The sequence below is a fragment of the Argentina silus genome, assembly GCF_951799395.1.
Source record: "Argentina silus genome assembly, chromosome: 12".
NCBI lineage: Eukaryota > Metazoa > Chordata > Actinopteri > Argentiniformes > Argentinidae > Argentina > Argentina silus.
The window spans coordinates 10,610,850-10,634,732 of NC_139666.1; the positions used below are offsets into that span (position 1 = coordinate 10,610,850).

General features: G+C 38.5%; 1 protein-coding gene across 1 annotated transcript; it reads left to right on the forward strand.

Moving 5' to 3' along the window:
* The first annotated feature begins 255 nt into the window (after positions 1 to 255).
* On the forward strand, positions 256 to 7,654 carry tank (TRAF family member-associated NFKB activator). Its single transcript, XM_083681789.1, has 8 exons — positions 256 to 421; positions 1,425 to 1,566; positions 1,810 to 1,921; positions 2,025 to 2,131; positions 3,908 to 3,972; positions 4,062 to 4,180; positions 4,819 to 5,222; positions 7,177 to 7,654. Exons 2-8 carry the CDS (start codon positions 1,468 to 1,470, stop codon positions 7,351 to 7,353), a joined length of 1,083 nt encoding a protein of 360 aa, XP_083537915.1. The 5' UTR covers positions 256 to 421; positions 1,425 to 1,467; the 3' UTR covers positions 7,354 to 7,654.
* Positions 7,655 to 23,883: the final 16,229 nt, after the last annotated feature.

The window sequence follows — 23,883 nt, forward strand, 5'->3', positions numbered from 1 at the left end:
TGGGTAATGTTAAATTGAGCAAATGCTCAACCGTGTGAGAAAACAACTCGTCTGAGAGGGTAATAAATCAACACATGCATCTGTCGATTAACGTTTGTTTTTAGCAGAGTTCTTTTTTTTTTTTTTAAACACATGCACAACTGTGCAGACGTGTAGGCAGAAAGAAGAACCCTCAACTCGCTAAGCCACCCAGCACGAACTCCCTACCTAAAAGTTGATTGGTCAGGATCCAGCAAGGCGGAAGTCTAAGGCGCGGGGGATTCCCCGAGGGAAGTTCCCAACGCATTATAAACTATGTAAAATGTACATTTGTACGAAATACACCATATCCTCTCCTCCACCCCGTAACATTTGTAGGTCACACGAAGAACAAGAAGTTGCCGTGGTATTAAAACAATATTGTGGCAATTTTCGAATGAAGGTAAGACACTCGCCATTATAAGTCCGATATGGTACTACAGTATTTAAGTTGTGGATCTGTCGATCTCAGTTATCTAGTGTCTTATGTTGCTGTCAAATTGTCAAACATTGGCACTTCTCGGTAGAGAAAACGGAACGAGGTCAGACGGATTTTGTTCACCAACCTCAGTTTATGAACTTTCATGTTCTACGAGTTCCAATGTAGTACACAATGTTTCAAGAAGCCGAATACATTAGATACGTGTGGCTTTGTTATTTTACTTCTTGGTACTCAATTATCTGAGTCAGTGACAGCCACACTGTAATATGCTATCAAACCTTTTGTATGACGTTAACAAGAGAAAGGGCTGAAAACGGGATTATTTGTTTTGTTTATTCATGTTTATTCATGTTTTATTTATTCATATTTGGTCCTACACACCATATTATTTTCAGAGTGATGTGCATTCATGTCTTACATCGTCTAATATGAGCTCATTCTATATGGGCTCCTTCTGATTTAGATAGAAAACAGAACCCTGTCCCATTGTACAGTATTAGACATAATTCAATTGTTAATGATTAATTACACCTTAAATATCACCGTGGAGGACTCTCACAGATATCTGCTGCCATCGCTTCATCTCAGGCATCCATTTACTGACTTAACTTATTTGTGTAGACTAATATAATAGTAATATGTGTTAACTCAATATAATCAGTATGCTTGTGTAGCACCCCATTTTACAGTGCATGTAAAGGTGTCTTACTCCAAAATGATATGTTCAAATGTTAATTACACTATAATAACCTAACTACCAGGTAATTACCAGGTACTTACTAACATTGTGTTGCGCATTTAGCTGTAGCTCTTTGATTGCCTGGTCTGACAGTTACCACACACAGCATCAGCAAATCATTTGAGGAATAGTTTTTTCTCAAAGCCAAACATATGAGACTCAATGTAGGCCTGCAACGTGCCCCAATGTGCCCCAAAACACTGTGTCTGTGATATGTCACCACAGGGCTCATGACTGCCGTGTCAGTGATGATTGTGGAGCACAAGGCATGGAGAGGAATATTGGAGACCCGCTCAACAAAGCCTTTGAAGCCTACCGCCAGGCCTCTATCGAGAAAGACAACGCCAAAAGGGAACTACAGCAGAAGGTAGTATACATTGGTGATATAACAAACAGTTCCATTTAAGCTGAAATTGATTTCACTGATAAAGTGAAAACAGTGAATTCTGGTGTCTTGATTGCCAGTTCTCTCACTTGACGTTTTAAGAAATATACATTTAGATATTTCCAATCGTGTTTTACAGAAATGTGATATTAACAAGTGATTACTAGGTTATCAGTTATTGCTGTCAAAAAGTTACCAAATGTAACAGAAATCATACTTTTGCAGACTGAATATTATGAACGGTACACTCAGCAGCTTGAGAAACAGATAGAAGACCAGCAACAGTTGATTTCAAAACTTGAAGCTCAGTTGATATCAGCAACAAAACAACCCTCAGGTTAGTGAGACACGCAAGATGAATCTCTTTCTCATATCCACATAATCATTTTCTTGCACACAATGCACTACATATGTATTTGACTTGGTTGTTTGACTCTTAGGAGAAGTGAAAGGTGAGCCTGCTCTCAGAAAGCAGGAAGAAGAAACCTTGTCACCTTGCAATCATCTCCTTGACAACACCAGCTCCTTTAGGAAAATGCTTTACCTGGTATGTTCAACGAAATCAAAATTACAATCCACATATGCAGAGAAATATCAAAACAATCTTTCAAATGAATCTTTCAAATGAGAGTAAGAAGGATTTTCAGGCATAACACACACACACACACACACACACACACACACACATTCATAGTCTGTTTGCTTTTTAGTATTTTAGGCTGGGGAGGTCCTACTGAGACCGAGGTCTCTTTTTCAGAGGAGCTCTGCTTACAGACATGAAACAATCATAAATGTCCTTTCAGAATTACAAACATACACAGCTCATTAATTATATATCAATTTACACAATATAATCATTTAAAACATGTACATTTGTCGGATGACAGATCCTTTATCAAGATCTTAAACTGGCCAAGTGACACTAGGGAATCTAATTTGAGTATGTTTTGAAAGTCGTCCCAAGTACTATAAAACTATAGGCCGATTTACCTAGTTCAGACGAAACGCGGGAAACTTTGAGAGTTAGCCAAGCTTGGAACCTGGTTTGGTGCTCTGGAGAATGTGTCTGTCATAAAAGCAACAATGTGAGGTAAAATGGGAGTTTTAAAATAACTGCTTTACATACAAATAAAATCCATGATAAGCCCTTCTTTAAGTAAAAGACTCCCAACCCAGAGACTGATACAGATGACAATGGTGGATGCGGAAACTATCCCTAGAAATGAACCGCAGAGCTGAGTGATAAAACAAGTCTAGTGGTTTAAGAACTGAGGCTGCTGTGCTTGTGGAAATTGTGTCATCATACTGTAGTTGAGGACAGGGAGGAGCGTTGCCTCCACAATCTTCCTCCTATTCTCAAAGGTGAAGCAGGACTTATTTCTATCCCAAAAAAAACACTTTTTCTTGTCAAATTCTTGATCAGTTTTTCAACATGCGTTTTGCAGTTCCTCTTACTGTATCTGTAGGCCCTGATAAGACAGTTCATGCTCTTTACCATAGAGCACATGCCAAAGCACAATACAATAGCTTCACTTCCTGTGTCACATAGGACATCTCTCATCTTGTTCCTGTTATAAATGTCACAAGCTCTATTTTTAGCTGAAAAGACTTATGTTCGGTAACTTTAATGTTTTCATGATTCTTCACTGAACCTATGACGCCATGGTATATATTCACAGTCGTAGTACTTTATTCATCAGTGAGGAAGTTACTCATGACAGTCTTTTTTTGTTCATTAACCACTGCTGTCTCTCTAAAGCAATTTATCTAATTGAATCCTAACTCCTTATACATGAGTGAACATAAAAGCTTTCATCAACAGGTGGCGCTAGAGGATAATGTCACCTTTTGTTTCACCAAACATTGCAGAGTCAGGGCCCCAATTTGCATGTGCAAAAAATTGTTTGGCAAATTGGGGCAAAATCGGCCATCTTTACCTTAATATTTCTAATAGACCCAATGAGAAATAATCCAATGGAAGTTTTGAATACTGCATTTCCATGATATGCAATGCATTTTCACACTTTTCTAAATCTCAGATTTGAATAATTACAGTTGTCTCAAAACCATTGTTACAATCAAGCTAAAATAAAAATCATGTTGTAGGGTATTTTTTGCTCTGCTCAGCACTATTTACTTCATCGATCACAGGCATCATTTATTTTCAGTCGATGCATTATTGGTAAACGAAATTACGATTTTTTATTATTATATCAATCTGTGACATTATGAAGTGAACACATCATGCAGGAAAATATCACAAAATTTGATTTGGATTACTTCATGTCATGTAAACCCTCAATGTTATGTGTTTGTTTTTCAGAAGGAGAATACGGCAACTGCTGTGATTGGACCTCATACGTTGCCCGTAGCCAGCAGTATTGAGAAGTATGCAGGTCTACCAGAGCACTGATTATTTTCTTGGCAACATGGCAAAGAAAAACTCTGTTTTCTTACTTTTCTGTCTTTGTCTTTAGTAAAGATGTTCTAGAAGCCTTTGAAGCAATACAGGGGAAATTCCAGCAAATACAGACTTTAACAAGAAGACAAAAAGATCACCTAAGGAAAATATACAGAGGAAATGATATGGCAAATGGTAATATTGAAATCTACACAACTGTCATTATTTGGATTTTAGAGCCTGCTTACTATGTTCTACTACATTTCAAAAGTCACACAAGACTTGAACTCAAGTACAGTTTTGCTTGAATTGATTTCCAAGGGAGAACATATGTTGAGTTACAATTACTTTGGATTTGTCACAACACAGTGTGAGTAATTATATATGGTAGCTTTAGCTTTCCCGAACACAATTATATATTAACACCCTAACCAGAACCATACACTACTGCCTCATTGCCCTCCTGTACCATGACCCTCCACCTGTGTGAAAATAGAATGAACAGATAAACATATTTAATTATTCTACAGGAAAATACAGTGATGTGGCCTCGGTTACTGATTATATGATGACTGCAATGGATTTCCACATTCATTATGTTATGTTAAATATAGTCATTTGCATTTCAGATGTTTATCGTGATATTACAAGACACACAATAACTGATGGAAAAATTAAATGCAGAGTTTGAATGCCCTCTAAGTGCATTCATTATTGCTTGACAGCACCACATGTACTCAATGGCATACTTCAGTAGCTTAATGATTTAGTAAATGATAGCGAGAATGATGTTACAGTAATACAATAAGATCTTTGTGTTTGCCATTCAACAGAGCAACAGTTCTCCATGCCCATCCAGTGCACCGACGTGACAGCGGAGCTCGCAGAGAGGACCTTCCCCTCGGCCTTAAGGTCAGGGGTCGACACTGTCCAGAACCCTCCCACGTCTCTGGCGTCCCGTGGGGCCAGCCCAGAGGACTTAGTGGACTCCCTCACCAAACTGAGCGTCAAGTTCCCCCCCTCTACAGACAGTGAATATGAGTTTCTGAACAGCGCTCCGGAGAAACACATTGAACTGGTCATGCCTAAGAAACGGCCCATGGGCTGTTTCCCTGCTGTGGTCACAGAGGAGATGTCTGCAAAGCTGGCCATCCCATTCCCCTACCCTACGTCTCCCTCCCACCCCAGCTCCCCATCAGTCCCTCTCTCACCAGAGAGTGTGTGTGGACCCCAACAGGTGAGATTGACAAGAAATGCTCCCTTTATTTGGAGGTAAAACTGGCAAATTCTCAGTGCTTGATAAGTTCATGCAAATCGATGGTCGAGTCAGTGTAAAAGTAGTAGAAGAAAACCTGACACATTGGCACAGTGAGACAAGTCTCTCGGTGTTGTTAATCATGATAAGAGGCAATTATTCTTCCCTGATCACGAGACAAGAGTGGTAGCCAAAATTTGATTTTGAATGGAAATGCCTTTAATTGGTTACATTTTCGTAAATTTCGATCTGCCAAAGAGTGTTTTTTAAGGAGAGGATGTCCAAGATGAAATTACAGGGTCCAAGTCTGATGAAACTATTCACCACTGAGTTGTGATATTCTAAATCTACAATACAGTATGTGTACAATCATGCTTTTTACAGTGCTCCTATGACACCATTTGTCATTCACATAAAATCCACAGATAAAGAATCAACATATGATCATAAAACACACCAATGATTATGGATGAAAATGCTTTTTGGCCATGCAATATTTAAATCTGTTATGTAAGTTGATGTCAGAATTGATCTGTTATGACTACCATTAACAGTACATCTATAGATAGTAACAGTATTTTTTCCTCTTACTTTCTGTATTCCTGTATTTGTTAAGGCTTTTCATAAAACACCACTATGTCCAGATGAATTTCGACCATCTCAGATCCGTATTACTGAATGTAACAAAATTCCACATACAGTATGTCCTCGACCTACTGTATACAACTGCAATGGAACTAATTTGAATTGCGCTATTTTTGTACTAATGCTTATTTTGTGAGAGTTGAGCCATTTTGTGAGCAGAGAAGAACATTAATTCCTACGATTCCATTCCTCTCAATGTTTTTCAATTCAATACATTTCATTTTACCTTTTTGTTCTTTGTGTTGTCCTTTTGTACTACAGGAGCATTGAAGAGATGCAACAGGATATTTGTATATTTTTAACTGCTAGTTCTAAAATGAGCCCTCACGAGCCAAAAATGGGTCCCAGAAATAGAAAAAAAAAATTCTGAAGAATGACCTGATTGGACAGAGAGAGGTACACCTCCCCAGTGCTGTACCATGAGCAAAGCTTATTTTGCCAAAGTTTGTTGACCTTAGACCAAGGAATGTGTCATCTAATGAGATAAGGAATCGATTAACCTTAGATCATGAATCATACAGTAAACATTTTTGACGTGAAGTCAAAATCCTGTAGCATCTCTTTAATTTCCATGAAACAAACACCTTTTCCAGAGTCACAGAAAGGAGTCTATGAACAAGGAAAGACTTCAATCCACACTTCCTCTGTTTATCTCGGCTCTCCTACTAACCGCTAACTGTTAGCGTTTTTTTACAAAAACCAATGGAAGTCAATGGACCCTAAATTAAAAGTTGTTCGAAATGTCATGCCCAAGTCATCCCAAATTCTCTGACAAGACTCAATGACATCATTTAAATTACTTTGAAATGTGTGATTTTGTAATTTGGGGTGAATTGTCCCTTAAAGAGTAAATAAAGTAATAATGAGTTCATCATTTTGTAACCCAGTAGGCCTCAAAGCATTGCTTATGATTAGACACTAGATTAATAAATAGCATACCAAACACTGCCTGTAATAGTAGTAGGAATAATTTCAACCTTCTGATTTGATTTGATTCCTTTGTTAATAACACTTTCACGGGTTGTCGCTGACACAAACAATGCTAGTAACAAGTATTCAATCATAGAAACATAGTCGGGCAGGAGCTATGGATATTAAGAAAGTGGGTTCAAGTAGGACAATGATTTACTTGTATTCCCTTGAGCAACAGATTGAGCCTATTTTTCCAAAGCATGCCGTATAAGAAGACCAAACCATGCAGTATACTTTTAAGTGGGCAAGTTTAAGCAATGCTAAGTGTATGTATTGTGATTAATACAATACAGTGTTATGTGTTTGTCCTTCCGTACAGCCACTGTGGAGCCCTGAGCTGTGTGACACTGCAGCACAGGCAGTGAGTGAGGAGGCGTCACAGAGCAGCAACCCAGATAACAGTCCAGATAACTGTGCTTTCTGCAACGCCGTAGTTCCTCAAGACATCATGACAAGCCATCTTTATTCTCATTGTAAAGCCAGCGATAGACACTAAAAGCAGACACTGGCTGCCCAATGCAACAACGCCTCTAGGATTGATTCATTCATTCATGGTTTATTCATGTCTTTGTTGCCTGCCATGAAGTACATGCGCTGTGCTGGATGTCAAACGACACTGGCAATTGTGATGCGACTTGAATCCACTCTCAGACATTTATTTAATTTGTAAGAGTTGAATGGTACATTTTACTGTCTTTCTATCTTAAAAACATTACTTTGAAATTGTAATCTAGACATATGGAATGATATTGTACAGTATACAGGTCTAAGTGTAATAAAGCAATCATTTAATCGTGTCAGGCTTTTTTTCATTTATGTTATTGTGTGATTTACTATTGTACATTATTGTCTTATTGAACCCAGGGACTATGGACATAGGTCTGGTGCAAGAGTCACACATACTGTAATACAGTCAATCTGTACACATACAAAAGCACCATCTATACATTGTGATCCTCTGATAGCGGCTCATTGAAGACTGAAAGACAGTGTTGATGAGATTGCTTCAGAGATTTCAGAATATGAATGTCCATATTATAATTTTATTTTTCAACCCTGAGTCACTATGTTTTTGATAAATATATGTAATTCTTCCTAATGTTTCCCCAAAGCAGTAACATTGATGTTTATTTTCAGGGGAACACTGAATCAGCTTTGAAGAGGAGTCTCTAACATGCCCTACCTGAGCTTATCTGGACATGCTGTAGGTGAGTTGTGCCTGTGCTAAGTAGTTAGCATGTTTTTTTGTGGTGCAGAAACTTTACTGATGTGAGATAATGAGCAATACCCTGCATGTCCAACCCCCTTCAGTGTAGAATACATATGACTACATTCTGTACAAGCAAACTGCCATTTCATTGACTGGGGTTTATTGAGAAGCAATGTATTTTTCATGAAAAAATGTATAAAGCAAACATAACGTGTCAGAAATCAACTTAAAGTTAGGTTTTTTTTGTTGTTGCATCATTTAAAAGATAATGCATGCTGATGAGTGAAATATTGGTCCCAGCAATTTTCATTAAAAGTATCTCAGTCTTAGACTTATACTAATGGGCTAAATCTGACATTATAATTTGAGCAGCTGTATAGTTTGTGTAGTACCATAATGTGAAATCATTCCAGTTAATTAAATCATGTTTTAAGTTATAACACCATCTGGTCATTGAAAGCAGGTTTGTGCAGGTATTTCAGGTTAATTAAAACTTAATGTTACTACACATAACATCAGGTACATGCTTGGTGTTCAATTACATGCACAATTATCTTACTATTTGTAGTTTAATGTTTTCAGCCTTGGTAAACATTCGTCTTATACATATTTAGGTGATTGGTAGTGGTTTATTAGCAGATGAATAGACAAATTAACATTGTTTATTTCGTACTCCCCCACTCCTCTTCTATCCCTCGAGGTTTTTAAAGAAAAATAGTGATGTTATTTGTAAAAGTTCTCGCAAGTAAGTATTTCATTATTTTAGCAGTTACAGCAGCCAGCTGCAGCACATTAATTACACAAGCTTTTCCATGCTTGAGCATCAATGTAGTAGCGTCTTGCCTGCAAAACAAACAGCGTTTGACTTCGGCAATATTAATTCACAGCTTTGCAAACAATTGCAATAATTTTCATTGTGTTGTGTGATGATGTGTTAAGGAAATGGGGGCACTATGTGTATTAGAAAACAGTAGTGAGAACCTTGCAGCCCCTTCAGATACAGGCTGGTAACACTTATGCTGGGTAGATGAGCTGGTGTGAACATTGCAAACAGGATGTTTGAATAATTCCCATCCTGCATGGTTTGCATGAGTCCAGTAAATACTTCAATAGACATTTCATTTTTTTTTTTTTTTTTTTTATAATTAGATAAATAAATTATGCCCTATCTCCTTGTACACAAACACAACGTTGTGATCAGTGACGTAATGACAATTAACATTTGCCAGAAGAAATAGTTGCAAAAACAAGCACCAATATGAATACTTTATTATTACACTTGTAAGAACATTGACATGCCTAACTGATAAGCTTAAGCTTGGTTCTTCCAAAAATGTAATTCTCTTTATCATTAGGATTAACAGTGGCATAGGTGGATTTTATATCAAAAGAGAGAGGAGAGCCTCACATGTTATGCATACTCCTTGACCTATGCTAATGGGTTATTAGATCAATTTGTTGGTGTTCAAGAGGACAACAGAGGACAGAGAAAGACAAGTGACACAAATACGCAAACACAACCCATCATCTGAGAGAGGGGGAGAAAGCATCATGTCATTGTTGTATTTACAAAACTGAATATTACATTTTCATCATGTACAATGTGTCAAGCATAATGTACATCTAACTTGGATCAGTATAAACTGCAAAACATCTCACATCAAATTATGGACAGTGAGAGAGAGAGAATTTATTCTGAAAAATGTAGCAAATACAAATAACCAATCTCCCTAATGATTCTCCCTTGTAAATCAGACTGCATGGTTCTCTCTCTGGAATCATCGACAGCTGCTTGCACATAATTATGTTGTCATTGCTTGTTATTTGGAAGAGGGAAGCTGTACTGACAGCTAGGTCTATGTTTTTTTTCTCTTTTACATGTTTACTCAATTGTTAATAAAGTAATGTGAACAGCAAAAGATGAAAACTGCATTTCTGCTCTTGGGAGTCCATTGTTTGCCACCTTGTGGCTTCCATCTTGAGCAATATAGGCCATCCTGTTTAATGTAAGGATTTTTTTCTGATGTGGCAGGTATATTTGGGAGGGGAACATTTGAGAAATATTTAAAAAAAAAAGAAAAAAAAAAAGAAGAAGAGGAGGAGGAAGAAGGATATGGATTGAAAGGGAGAAGCAGCAGGCTGATTACGAGGTGTAAAAATTGCCAGGAGCAAAATGGTGAAAGCAGTCAGGGGTGAGAAGAGTGCAGCATTCGTGAGGGGCAACTAATTATCCATCTCATTTGTGGAGAGCAGCATTTGAGGCAGCGCTAGCCTGCTGAACGGTGACAGATTGGTGCGGAGGAGAGGGGAGGTGTTAGAACAATGGAGCCCAGCTCACCATCATTACTGCATGCTAATCAGCAGTGCTGCTGCACCACCACTCTGAACTGCAGAGAGTTCAGGGGAAAATAGGAAGTCACTTCAGGGGACTGCAGTCATTTCCAACTGGAGAAGAGAGGGGGATGACATATTTGAGCTGGCACCAGTTCTTTCAATGCATGAGCGAGCCAAAAGGTCCTAGGACATAGGCAGTAGGTGATCTGTACGCCTGCATCATCATTCACATCTCTGTGGTAATGACCTTAGAAAATGAATCTACAGATTGAACCTCCGTAGAAGGTGTTCCTGCCATTTACTGTACATTACCAGTGTAAGAGTAAAGTGTTGATCTTGTACAATACAATGCAATACAACAATACATTACAAAACAGTGTATCCAAGAATTTTGTGTCTTGGGTAATTGACATTAATCACATTATTCAATTTCACTTTTTTGTTTAATATAAATGTAGTATATAGATATAAATACATAGCCCAATGTTGATTGTTAATATTCTCAATACAGTGTGCACTACACTTTATTAGGAACACCTGTACACCTTCTCATGGTGGAGGTGGTGGAATGGTGTGGGGAATGTTTTCTTGGCATACTTTGGGCCCGTTAATACCAATCAATCATCACTTGAATGCTACAGCCTATTTGAGTATTGTTGCTGACCATGTGCATCCCGTCATGGCTACAATTTACCCATCTTCCAATGGCTACTTCCAGCATGATAATGCACCAAGTCACAAAGCAAAAGTCGTCTCTAACTGGTTTCATGAACATGACAATGAGTTCAGTGTTCTTCAGTGGCCTTCCCAGTCACCGGATCTGAATCCAATAGAACACCTTTGGGATGTGGTAGAACGGGAGATTCACAGCTTGAAAGTGCACCTGAAAAATCTGGAGGAATTGCGTGATGCAATCATGTCATCATGGACCAGAATCTCAAAGGAATGTTTCTAACATCTTGTGGAATCAATGCCACAAAGAATTGAGGCTGTTTTGAGAGCAAAGGGAGGCCCTACTAGTATTAGTATAGTGTTCCTAATAAAGTGTTCAGTGAGTGTACATATTCATTGTCATCTTAAATCCAACAACAATGAGATTAAATCAAATAATTGCACATACAGTAAGAGTGGCATGTGAAACATCTGTTGCAGTTTAACTTGCACTTCAACTGCACCACAAACATACATTTTGTCACCTTACTGTGTGTCTTCCGAAGCAAGTATAGAGATAGATGAATCTCACCTGTTTGTTCTATACATGCAGTTGTATTGTTATTACATACACTCACCGGCCACTTTATTAGGTACACGTTGCTGGTACCGGGTTGGACCCCCTTTTGCCTTCAGAACTGCCTAAATTCTTTGTGGCATAGATTCAATAAGGTGCTGGAAACATTCCTCAGAGATTTTGGTCCATATTGACATGATAGCATCACGCAGTTGCTGCAGATTTGTGGGCTGCACGTCCATGATCTGTGGTGGAATCTCCCGTTCCACCACATCCCAAAGGTGCTCTATTGGATTGAGATCTGGTGATTGTGGAGGCCATTGGAGTACAGTGAACTTATTGTCATGTTCAAGAAACAAGTTTGAGATGATGTGAGCTTTGTGACATGGCGCGTTATCCTGCTGGAAGTAGCCATCAGAAGATGGGTACACTGTGGTCATAAAGGGATGGACATGGTCAGCAACAATACTCAGGTAGGCTGTGGCTTTTAAACGATGCTCAATTGGTACTAAGGGGCCCAAAGTGTGCCAAGAAAATATCCCCCACACCATTACAACACCACCACCAACCTTTGAGTTACTGTTGCCTTTCTATCATCCCGAACCAGTCTGGCTATTCTCCTCTGACCTCTGGCATCAACAAGGCATTTTCGCCCAGAGAACTGCCGCTCACTGGATACCATTCTCTTTAAACCCTAGAGATAGTTGTGCGTGAAAATCCCAGTAGATCAGCAGTTTCTGAAATACTCAGACCAGCCCGTCTGGCACCAACAACCATGCCACGTTCAAAGTCACTTAAATCACCTTTCTTCCCCATTCTGATGCTCAGTTTGAACTTCAGCAGGTCGTCTTGACCATGTCTACATGCCTAGATGCATTGAGTTGCTGCCATGTGATATTTGCGTTCACAAGCAGTTGAACAAGTGTACCTAATAAAGTGGCCGGTGAGTGTATAATGACTATAAAAAGATAGTCACAGCATGAATATGTTGCACTAACATCGAGCAATAAGGATAAAAAAACACATTGGTTATTGCCATTAGAAATGCAATTGTCTACAATGTCAGCAATTTTGTCTACATATTAAAATGGCTTATATTAAATAAGTTCTTCCATATGTTTTTTATATATGTTGCTGTAGATTTTAATTATACAGTTTGTGTATGTATAGAACAATTTAATCCTCATTACTGTAAAATGATGTTTCATTGTGAAACAAATTCCCCTAGTGCCAAAGTTGAATATTGATGGGAGGAAAGTAGATAGAAATGCAATCATGACATTACTTAAGGGCTCTCACACCTGTTTAAGGTGAGAAGTAAACTAAGCTTGAAACAAATAAAACATGGCCCTTCTGAGACCGTATGTCAGTCTACCATCAAGTTTAACACCACACTAACACATCATTGAGGATAGGATGGTCCTGTATCTGGATAGAATGGTACTGTATCTGGATAGAATGGTCCTGTATCTGGATAGAATGGTCCTGTATCTGGATAGAATGGTCCTGTATCTGGATAGAATGGTCCTGTATCTGGATAGAATGGTACTGGTATTGTGGCTTCATGTGCTCAATCCATCCATGTTCAATTCAATGATCTACACTGAAATGCAGCACAGTCTACATGTATCATGTAGCTAAATGGCATATATATTATTATTATATAGGTTGTCATTACAAACTCAGCAAATGGAGAGGAACAAAACTTGTCAGGAATGCAACCCTGAGGCCTGGGGAGACTTAAAAAAATCTACAAAGTTGAATGGTGGTTGAATGGAAAAAGCACAGTCGATGGGACATCATCTCAGTCACTGTACAAAATTAGTCTATAACCAAGTGGCCAAAAAGAATCCCTTAATGGAAAATAATCTATCTCATATCCATAATTGTGGTTGGAACAATGAATTCAAGTGATACAGCAAAGAAAGTGGCTGGAAATGTGTTGATTTGGTTTTACTACAAAGCATTACGTTTGGTGCAAATCCAGCACATGCAATGCAGTTTCTGCACCGTCTCTCGTGTGAAGAATAGTGGTAGCTGCATCAAGTTATGGGTATGTTTGTCACTGGCAGGGACTGGGGAGTTTGTCAGGATCAAGAGAAAATTATGAAATTTGCTGAGTTGGTAGTGACATCCTAATCTACGTACGTAGTGTGTAATTGATTCCTATGCAAATCAGAGACCCTATAAAAACAAAGATATTTATTCCAAAATTACATTAACTATTATCCTTGCATTAAAATGGACTCAATTCAACTTACTGAGTGATTTGTTGATGACATTTTTGCATTTTAGCTAATTTTATTTTTGTTTAGAGTGTCATTGCAAAGGGTCTGAATACTTATGTACATGAGGTATTTCTGTGTTTCAATTTTAATAAATGTACTGAAATTTCAAAAAACGTGTTTTCGCTTTGTCATTCTGGGGTATTGTGTGTGGATTGATGGCAAATTCTTTGAAATTGAATCCATTTTAAATTGAGTCTATAACACAACAAAATGTGTAAAAAGTGAAGGGGTCTGAATACTGAATCCGAAAGCACTGAGTGTTAGAGAAGACCTACCTGACATTGTGGTCATTAAGTGTACACCCTTATCTACCTATATTGTCACTGGATAATCATTATCAGATTATTAATCAGATTACAATGAGGACAAGCAGGTCTAATCAACAATATTGGGCAATGTTTCTTCATCATTATGTACAGATGTTGCACAAGGATAGAAAATATATTTGATTGTGAAACATCACCATGAAAAATGTTGATATTGTCACTTGATTGAACCATAGTACATATGATATAGTCACTCTGTAAAGCTTACTGTGGACTCACCAGCTCTGTTAAAAAAGACAGGAAGACAGATTGTAGAATTATTATGAAGTGTTGATTAACAGGAAGTTTGATAATGTGCATCAACTATTGTAATTACCACTAAGGAACTTTAATGAATAGAATTGTAATACTGTTTACAAAGGCTTTGTTCTGGATTTGCTCTCTTCACAGACGTGGATGGACATATTGGCGCACTAGGGGTGGGAATGCAATGAAAGGTGCACTCTTCTATCTAGTCTTGGACTCTCTCTTGTCACTGAACAATACCATTAATATGCTGAAAATATGTAGTATGCTGTTCTTGGAATGTGCTGTCTACCAGTTGGGTAGATTGTTTAACATACTTACTTTTCCCTCTGGTAGACATGTGGTATTTTATAAGGCAATATCAAGTTATAATTACATAATTAACATTGTACTAACATGTTTTTACATAGTCATTTAGTAAGTGCTTTATAATTGCATATTAATGAACTTTTTGTTATTTCACAAATGGAAGAGGGAACCACTTGACAATGCCCTTGCAAAGCAATCACTAATTTATGATGTAACAAGATGTTGATCAAATGTAACTAGAGTAATTACAGTGTAACTACACAGGTCATAGAATAGTGTAAACATTTTAAGATGTTAAGCCATAAAAGCCTGATGTATTTCAGATTGCAGTCTAGATGTCTGTCCAAGCTTGCCTGCTGTATAGCCACTGTAATAAGGCCACCTAGCCAGAACATCGTCTCAACATCAATGTCATGCTCACAATTAACAACTTATGAGAGAAACATATTCAGTTATCTCTGGTCTGGTCACAATGGCACTTGAGACTGCCAAGTCTCATGGCATAGGGAGCCGAGAGTATCACCTCACAGCTTTCCTGCCATGCGCTGGGCTGCTCTTGCTCTTTGTTAGGATTTACTTGTGTTAGATTAAATGTGTTGAAGCCTTCGCTGCCTTTGGAAAGTCTCAGAACAGCCCCTCTCTCCATGGTGTGTTTGTTTCTGTGCTGGTTTGAGAGCCCTGATTTCTGGAGAAGAGATTTGGCAGTCACAGCAAGTGATGACAGAGGCAGTGGTGAGATCGCACCCAGAACCCCAGAGGAGCCTCCCATTTCAGGGGACCTGGAGGCTGGATGGTACACAGTTTGCAGAAGCAGTGATCAGTGTAATTTTGATCATGCTGTAGTTGTTCAAAAACACACATACACACTGCTCTGTGACTCTGTGATTTAAGTGTAATCTTTCACGTTTAAACATCATGTTTACAGCTTAAACAGTCATGGCAGTTCTTAAAACAATATACTTTTGTATGTTGCTACATACAGTATATACAAAATAAAGGCCTCATGGCCTAGAGTGATTAACTTTAGTCTGAGTCTGCAGAGTGGTTGATTATTTGGCATCATAGCCCAGAGCCTGAAAGCCTATAGCCTAGAGTAAACGCCTTCTCTTTTAATACTCCTTTGCCTCATCGATGTAGGTTGTTTTTCATCATAACACTTGGGGGAGAGGTGGAGCTTGGGGGGAGGGGAGCGGGAGGGTGGAATAAAACGATAACTTGCTTTTCAAGGGTTAAGGCAGCATGAAAGAATCCATTCTCGGTTTAATGACCTAGCCTTGCTGGGCGATGACGACAGGGAACATGCTCTTGACTTGTACTGAATTTGCCAATTAACACCTCCAATAATAGGCTGCCTCTGAACATCACCAAAGCGGGGAGAGGAGGAGCAGCTCACATGCACTTTGTTTTTCAGCCTCTGATCCTGTAATATTTTGTACTTGGAATTCGGCATGTACTGAAAAATCATTTGCCCACCGCACCATTTCTCCTTTTTAATTGTCTTTACACAAAGATTCTGAATAAATGCTCTGCCAAACTATAGTTGTACTGTATTAGCTGCCATGATAATTCTGTCATCAGTTGATGAGATATTTGGCCATTGACTATCAGACTTTGGATAGATATTGGATATGCTGTATTTTTTCATGTGCCACATAAATCCTTATGTACTTCTTGGACATTCTATTTTCGCACTTGCCCATATGGCCATGGTGCAGCTTCAATTAGACTCACGACTCTGGTAGCTAAGATACACTGCTCTATGGTATTTATTTTCTCTTTCCGCTTTTGGTTTTACACTAGAGGTTTAGTATTCTCTTGATTACAATATTCTCTTGATGTCAGAAAATCTTGACTGTTTTTGGATGGTGTATTCATACCAGTCCACGCCTTAAGTTTCACACATGTTTATCAGACTTCTAAACAACACCTCATATGGGTGTGAATTTTCAAGCCCCTGGTGAAAATCACAGCGGGCACTCTTTTGTTTTCCTTCGAGTCCTTTTACAGGTAGAGGTGGCGTTGCATCGGGACTGTAATGATGGGGGCAAACAGCAAACTCAGAAACACCTTTGTCTATGTCCTCACACCAGCCATTGGCCTAATGAATAAAAACGACTAAAGATGTAATAATTGAAAAAGGTGCCTAGTGCATATGACCATAAATGTACAATGAATAGTTATAGTGAAGCCACAATCACACCATTACACTTGCTTTCACAATTCATTAGCAGGTATTTTAACAATATATAATAATTGAAAGACAGCTAAATAATTGATACCAGTTCACACCATAGGGAAAGGTGGAGTGATCTATCTAATGATGTTAACTAATTGTAGTGGAGGAGGACTTGGTGCATAACACTTTTAGGTGTGAGCTGTGTACAGTTATGATGACAAAGGCCCTGTCTTAACACTTTGTCAACATAACAGCTTTAGATACTGTGAACACGATAGTCAACTTCGAGAGAGGCAGGAATCACTGAGAACCTTTTCTCTGTAACACATGTTGTGTTCCCTCAAGGTTATCAGATCATAGCTTTCTTATCTGTCTGATGACCATCCTGTTGTCCTGTATATATGTACATGAACCCTGCTATAGAGGGCTACACACAAATCCATTTATTTATTCAGTGTTAAGAAACCATCTGGCTTGGGTAGAATTGAAAGTCATTCTGGCAGGCCAGTTCCCTGACTGACACCTCATAGCATTAGTGGGAGGACGGCTTCATTAATGCCCGGTCTCTCTGCTCTTCTTCACAGACGAAAACTGCACATTGCAACCCTGTTGAATCATCCTGCTCTCGTTACATACAGTAATGTGCTCTTTCGGAGGAGTGCTTCGTATTACCTGGAGCATTTATTACAACGTTAATCACAAGTACATTCAGTTCATTGTTGATGAGTCTCTGGTTGTGAGAGATAGCACTTCTTGCTTTCTCTTTGTCAAAGCTGTGAAAATGGCACACCATATGTAATGCTCCTGCTTTCTGTTAGCCCTGCCAATTCCCCTGAGATCAGCCGTTCCTGTGCCAATGTTCACACTCTCTCTTTGTCCTTGGGATTTGATTGAACTTCATGAATTTGATTTATTTATTATATATGCTTGATCTTGTGTTTTGTGGAAGCTGGATTTGTGTTAGCGATATATTGGTTGACATAATAATAATTTAAAAAAGAAAAAAGAACACAGGCTTACTTCAACACAGAATGATAATTGTTGTATTTTCCCTTAGGTGTGTGAAATGTGTATGCAGTTATACAAAAGTCAAAAATAAAAAAAATCATAAAAGGTTGCAAACTATGTAGCCAATGTAGCCAATCTTAATGTTTGACAAATGTGGATGATCCAGAACATGTTATTCTCTCTTTTAATTCAGTGCAAGACAAATTGGCTGCATATTTTGTTCACACCTTTTTCGACCTGGGGATAGTAAGCGCAATTCTCCCTCGTCATGCTTGTGACAACAACCTGCAAAGTGATCCCTGTGCCCTAATCTGCAAGTTATGGACCCTGTGCAGCTGTTGTATGGAGATGTTGTTGTTTTTTTCTTCTTCCGCTGCTTGTCCCTGTGGTTTTTACATTTACACAAACCCAATAGAATCACTCAAGATACGGGAGAGCATGTGGGTGTCTTTCAGGCTATTCTCTCTCAACAAATGTGTTTGCTACTGTATCAAACAATACAAGCCCACTGATCATGTTCCATTTAGAACTGGCAGTTAAACCATGATTTAGAATCAACAGATGGCCAATAGATTGATCTAGCTACTGTAAGTATGTGCAACATAACTGCTTAGTTTGGAGTGGTTTCAAGCTGTGGGATCGGATACTACTGCCTTATCTCACCATCCGTGTGCAAGACAACGACGTCGTCCAGGAACACTCTCTCCACTACAGGACTCAGAGCTACTCTGCCATGTCTGTGGAGACCTGCACTGGGAGATCCCTGTCTGGCTGCATTATTAAACTATACTCCCATACCTCTCTGAGGGAAAAAGGGACCGTTGAATATTTGAAAGGAATATTTTATTTCTTATTTAAGAATATAGATTTAGATGGGGAAAGAAGGGAGACAGTGACAGTATCAGTAGAGACAATGCAGGATGGTTTTCACCATTTGTGCTATCTTGAGTTGTCCAGAGACATTTTGCTCCCCTCTCGACAGAGCTGCACAGTGCTTCAATATAAAAGAGTTTCTGTTTTCTAGTTTGTTCGCTTTTTATTTATGGACTGCATCATGTTGGTCATGTGTCACAATATTTCCATGCACTTCATTTACACATTATGTATTTTTTCCCCAGAATGACCAGTTTCTGTATGCTACTGTACAGCTCTGTCTGTCTCACATTCATCTGTGCAAGTAATCCTACACATGTACTGGTGATGTGCAATCACGCAGGCCACGTAAAGTCACTTGTAATCTGGTCATCATCTGAACACATTATTCAACGTTTCTAGAAGAACTTTATTTAAGTAATGGCTTAAGGCTGCCCCTATAAGTACCCCAATGGCTGTCTACATGGGACTTTACATGTTTGGTGATTAAACAATAATCATACTAGTATTGATAAATTAGGAGAATATTAATGTAATCTGCCACTGGCATAAACTGCTACTAAACCACATTGTTATTTTATATTACTCATTGATATTGAAGTGGAAATATATTGCAGTACAACTGCTCAAATCCCCATGACCCAAGCTAACTATAGTATTGATCCATCTGGCTCTGAAGACACTGTCATATCACCTTTGTGCTTAAGTGTTATCATGTCAGGTTCAAATGATCCCCCCGTCAGATTCAGAAAAAGATATCTCTGTGACGTCTTTTTGTGTCACTGAAACTCATCTGTTACTGCAGTGCACCAATAATCCATCAGAATTTAAATTTGAGTTTGAAATACTGCATGACATTTTTATCATTGTCGATACGTACAGTATATCATTTCACTTTACTTTGCTACTGTAAGCGGATGTGGTGCTCTAGCGTGAAACAGCCTGGATTGGCTGTACACACAACTTACACACAAGTAAGTTACCTTATATTTGATTATCAAAGTGTGTTTATGTGTATGCATTTTTCCATGGTTGGACAATCTATGTTTATGTGTGTGAGTATAATGTATTTGTTTGAGCACTATGCATTGTATGAGAGAAAAAAACAAAAGCATATCTCCCACAATTTCTGTTGTAATTCAGAATTATGTTCCCTTGAACAGTTATCATCCTCTCCTCCAAATACCTTTGATGTAAGAAAAAAACATTAAATGAATGTGAACAAAAGCTCAGCAGCCAGGCAACACAGTGCAAATTGCTTCATGATGGATTCTTTAGTCCCACTGCTGATTTAATTGATACTTAAAGGGTGGATATCCAGTCTTAAGTGCTGAAAGGGTACAAACTGCCTCAGCCAAGGTGTGGTAACAGGGTGAAAAATTGAAAGCAAGTTTTTCCTCTGCTACTGTACATCTCCCTTAATGTTAACACACCTTCCATAATTCACTCACAGCGTTCATTTTCATGTTTTCACTCTCTAGTTACCTTTGTTTTATTTTTTTCCTCACCTGTGATTCCTCTCACCCCTCTGCCCAATTTATACCCATTCTAGTGAAGGTGCCTAGTCATTTCACAAGTTGCGGAGCTCCTCATAACTCTAGGTTGTGCTGCAAGCTTGAGATGGTGGTCGGCTGGTGTCAAAGCCAGGAGGCCTGTAATTGCTGGTTGTCTGGGGTCCATATTAACACCTACAGAAGCTGAGTGTTTAGAGTCATGTTGGGGCACGCTGGTGTGACGGTGGATTTCATCCAGAGTGTACGAGGTATGGTCATTTTCCTCACCTGTCCACCTGAGAAACGATGTTTCGGGGTCTCATTTTTCCTTTTTTGTCTGTTTCATTTCTACAATATGATGTATGCCTTTTAAACATAGTGATAGGTAGTGAGCAGCAGTAGGAGAATGCTACATTTGATTCTCTGTTGATCTTTCAGTTACAGGTAATTTCATTTCTCACTCCCATCAGATGTCTGTTGAGCATCAACCTACAGCGTTGTCGTAGTTTGTCATAAAGTGTCATGAAGATAATAATGCTCTTCACCTGTGTTTGTTTGTGTGCTGAAAGAAGATGTAAGTCGCAGAGACGTAAATCATGTCACATTTCTATCCTCTCAACGTGGAGCATAGTCTTTCCCTGTAGAATTCAGGGATGATCATTAACCTTTCCTTTGGTTCTTTCCCTTGCCTGGTTACATCTCCACTCTATTTGGTTCCTGGCCCCATATGCCACTTTCCTATTTCCTGCCTGCAGACAGCAGGGAGTAGCTCTATTATCACCTCCACAGAGCTGTCTTTGAATGTGAGAGGCAATTCCATTTCACTTTGCCATGGGGAGGAGGAGAGAGGCACATCACACAGCACAGAGAAATTGGCTGAGGGCTACTTCTCATAGTTGAATGGCAAATACACTGTTTTTCTGCTTTTTTGCTTAGATTTTAAGCAAATCATGACATTATTCTCCCCCCCCCCCCCATCATCATCAATGTACTGTATTGTATGTAGTGCCGGTGTAGATATTCATTCTAAAGTTTGAAATTACCACAAAGATTAAGACATATCATGTCTGGTAGTTGAGTGAACACCTCATTGTTAACTTCACTTAGAGAGGTGGGCATCCTGAAATATTAATGGACATAAACCAGTGATATTACGCTGCTGTGAAGCAGTGCTAAACATACTGAAGATGCCTCCAAAGCTCTCACTCTCAAGTGTTCACTCAGCCATTTTGTGCGGTGAGTGACTGTGTGGCTATGTGTTATTTCTGGGCTTGCCTTTTTGAGGTTTTATATCATCTTTTATCAGCCACTACTCCTTTGAAAAGGGAGGGAGCCTGACTGTATTGCTCCAGGATAAATTAAACATGAGTTACAGCGATAATCTGTGGGCCTCTATTTTCACACTGCATTTCCAATGAGCTGCATGTTGGCCTGCTGTTGTTGCCTGCGACTTTAATGAAGATTATTCTTGTAACACGACAATCGCCTGTTTGCTCCCATTTTCCAAATATCCTTTCTTCACCACTTACCTGAGAATACTGTCTTTTTTGTAGAGAGGGGAATTGTTGTTGTTAATGTTATATAATTTAAAATCGTACACAAGATCTGTTACACAATGTGCTCTAATTTGCCATGAATGGGATTTGCAGTTGTGGTTTAGTTTGTTTTTCATTAAAGAAAATGCTAAACATTTACATTTTGCATTTTTAGAAAATGTCAAACCAATGTTGATGTTGATTCATTGCAGGGTAACTTCCAGTATTATCACAAGATAATTAACACTCTCTCTTGAAGATCCAAGTTGTAGAATGTATTGGTATGAAAAACTGTAGATAGCTTGTCTATCTACTATTATCTACAGTCTTAGAAGGGCAATGTTGAGGATCTGGAGGAGATATTTTTTCATCATTAGGATTTAGGCCTGGTGGATGGAAACTCACTGAGGAGGAAGAGGAATATGTGCACAGTTCATGGCATCGCTACTCTTAAGATGAAATTGATGTTTTATAAATAATTTCAATGTTACAAACATCAGCCCCACAATCACAGCGATCCAGTGATATTCATTTGGCATAAGTCAGTTTCATTCCTGTGTGCTTTTCATCAGAAATGGCTTAAAAAGAAGAGTTAGCCTGAATTTTTTATGCAGTGGGCCTACTAGGGACAGTGGCTGATGTTCTTCATTTGTAGACATCTGACAGTGCATGGCAGCAGAAATAACAAAATGGTCACAAACCCCAGATGCACTCCCAGGGTCACCCAGTCCACTTAATTTTTAAAGAGACTAGCAGCAAACTGAACAGTTGATAACAGGTCACTCGCAGGTGATAAAAGAAGTTTTAGTTGGGACATTAGCCCTTTTCTACACTTTGTGATTTCTGACATTATATCCCTGCCATTTGATAACCCAGATAATACACATCAGTGATTTAGCTTTGCAAAGCAATTGTGGAGATGCACTGTAGGGGCCAGGGCACCCGGAGGAATAGCTTACATCTTTCCAGCGTATTTCACTTTTCTATTGTCATGCCACAAAAAGCCCTACAAGACTGAGATTTCATGTCATTATTTTGTCCTTATTTCAAAGCTGTTTTGTAGTGATCCACCCAGAGAGCTATCTTTCCTATGTGCTGAAATCTGGATATATGGATTATGTTACAGTGTCTATTTTTTCCCTAAAGACTATGTATTGTTTATACTAATATACATTTCAGCATGCTCAGTATGAAATAATATACTCACACCTTGACGATGTGATAATTGCAATAAAAGTCATGGTCTTGAGCAGTTCATAAACAACCAACAGGACCATGTGTCCATTGACTTCTGTCTAGATTTAGGGCCATATATAAAAGTGTAATACAAATACAATTATTTCATTCACACTTTTCCTTCAAACATGTTACTTTGATAATGTCCTGAGGTAACCTGGTGATTAGTGACCAATCATAGTTGCAGTAAAAGGTTGAGCCTTCTATCAGTCTGATCAACTGTGACACATTACATTATTGCTCCTATATCTGTGTACCTGTATTAACACTTGAATTACCTTTGTGACAATATAGCATTAACATGTTGTTAGATTGTCATTTAGTAATTGCTATGGAAATGTATGGTAATAGGTTTGAGCAGTTTTGTTATCAAACAAAGAACAGGGGCTGTTTCTTATTCCACTGTAATAATAAACTCACTCAACAATTTCTGTACAATTACAATGGAATTACTTTATTACGATGTAACAACATGGTCATACCTGTTGTTACTAGAGTAATTACCAGACCTGGGCAAAATACGTATTTGTAATGGCTTCAAATATTTGACTAAATGTAGGTGTGCTTGATCTAGCTAGCATTGCATGCAGGGTTTGCACTTCTGAGACTATTCCATTGCTTCCACTGTGGCTTACAATCTCAAGTTCAAATATTTGAAACCATTTAAAATCCACAAAAACATATTTTTATTCAGATCTAATAAACAGCATTACTGCACTGGTTTAATAGTCTAAATGGGACATAAGAGAATTGCAGAAGAGGCT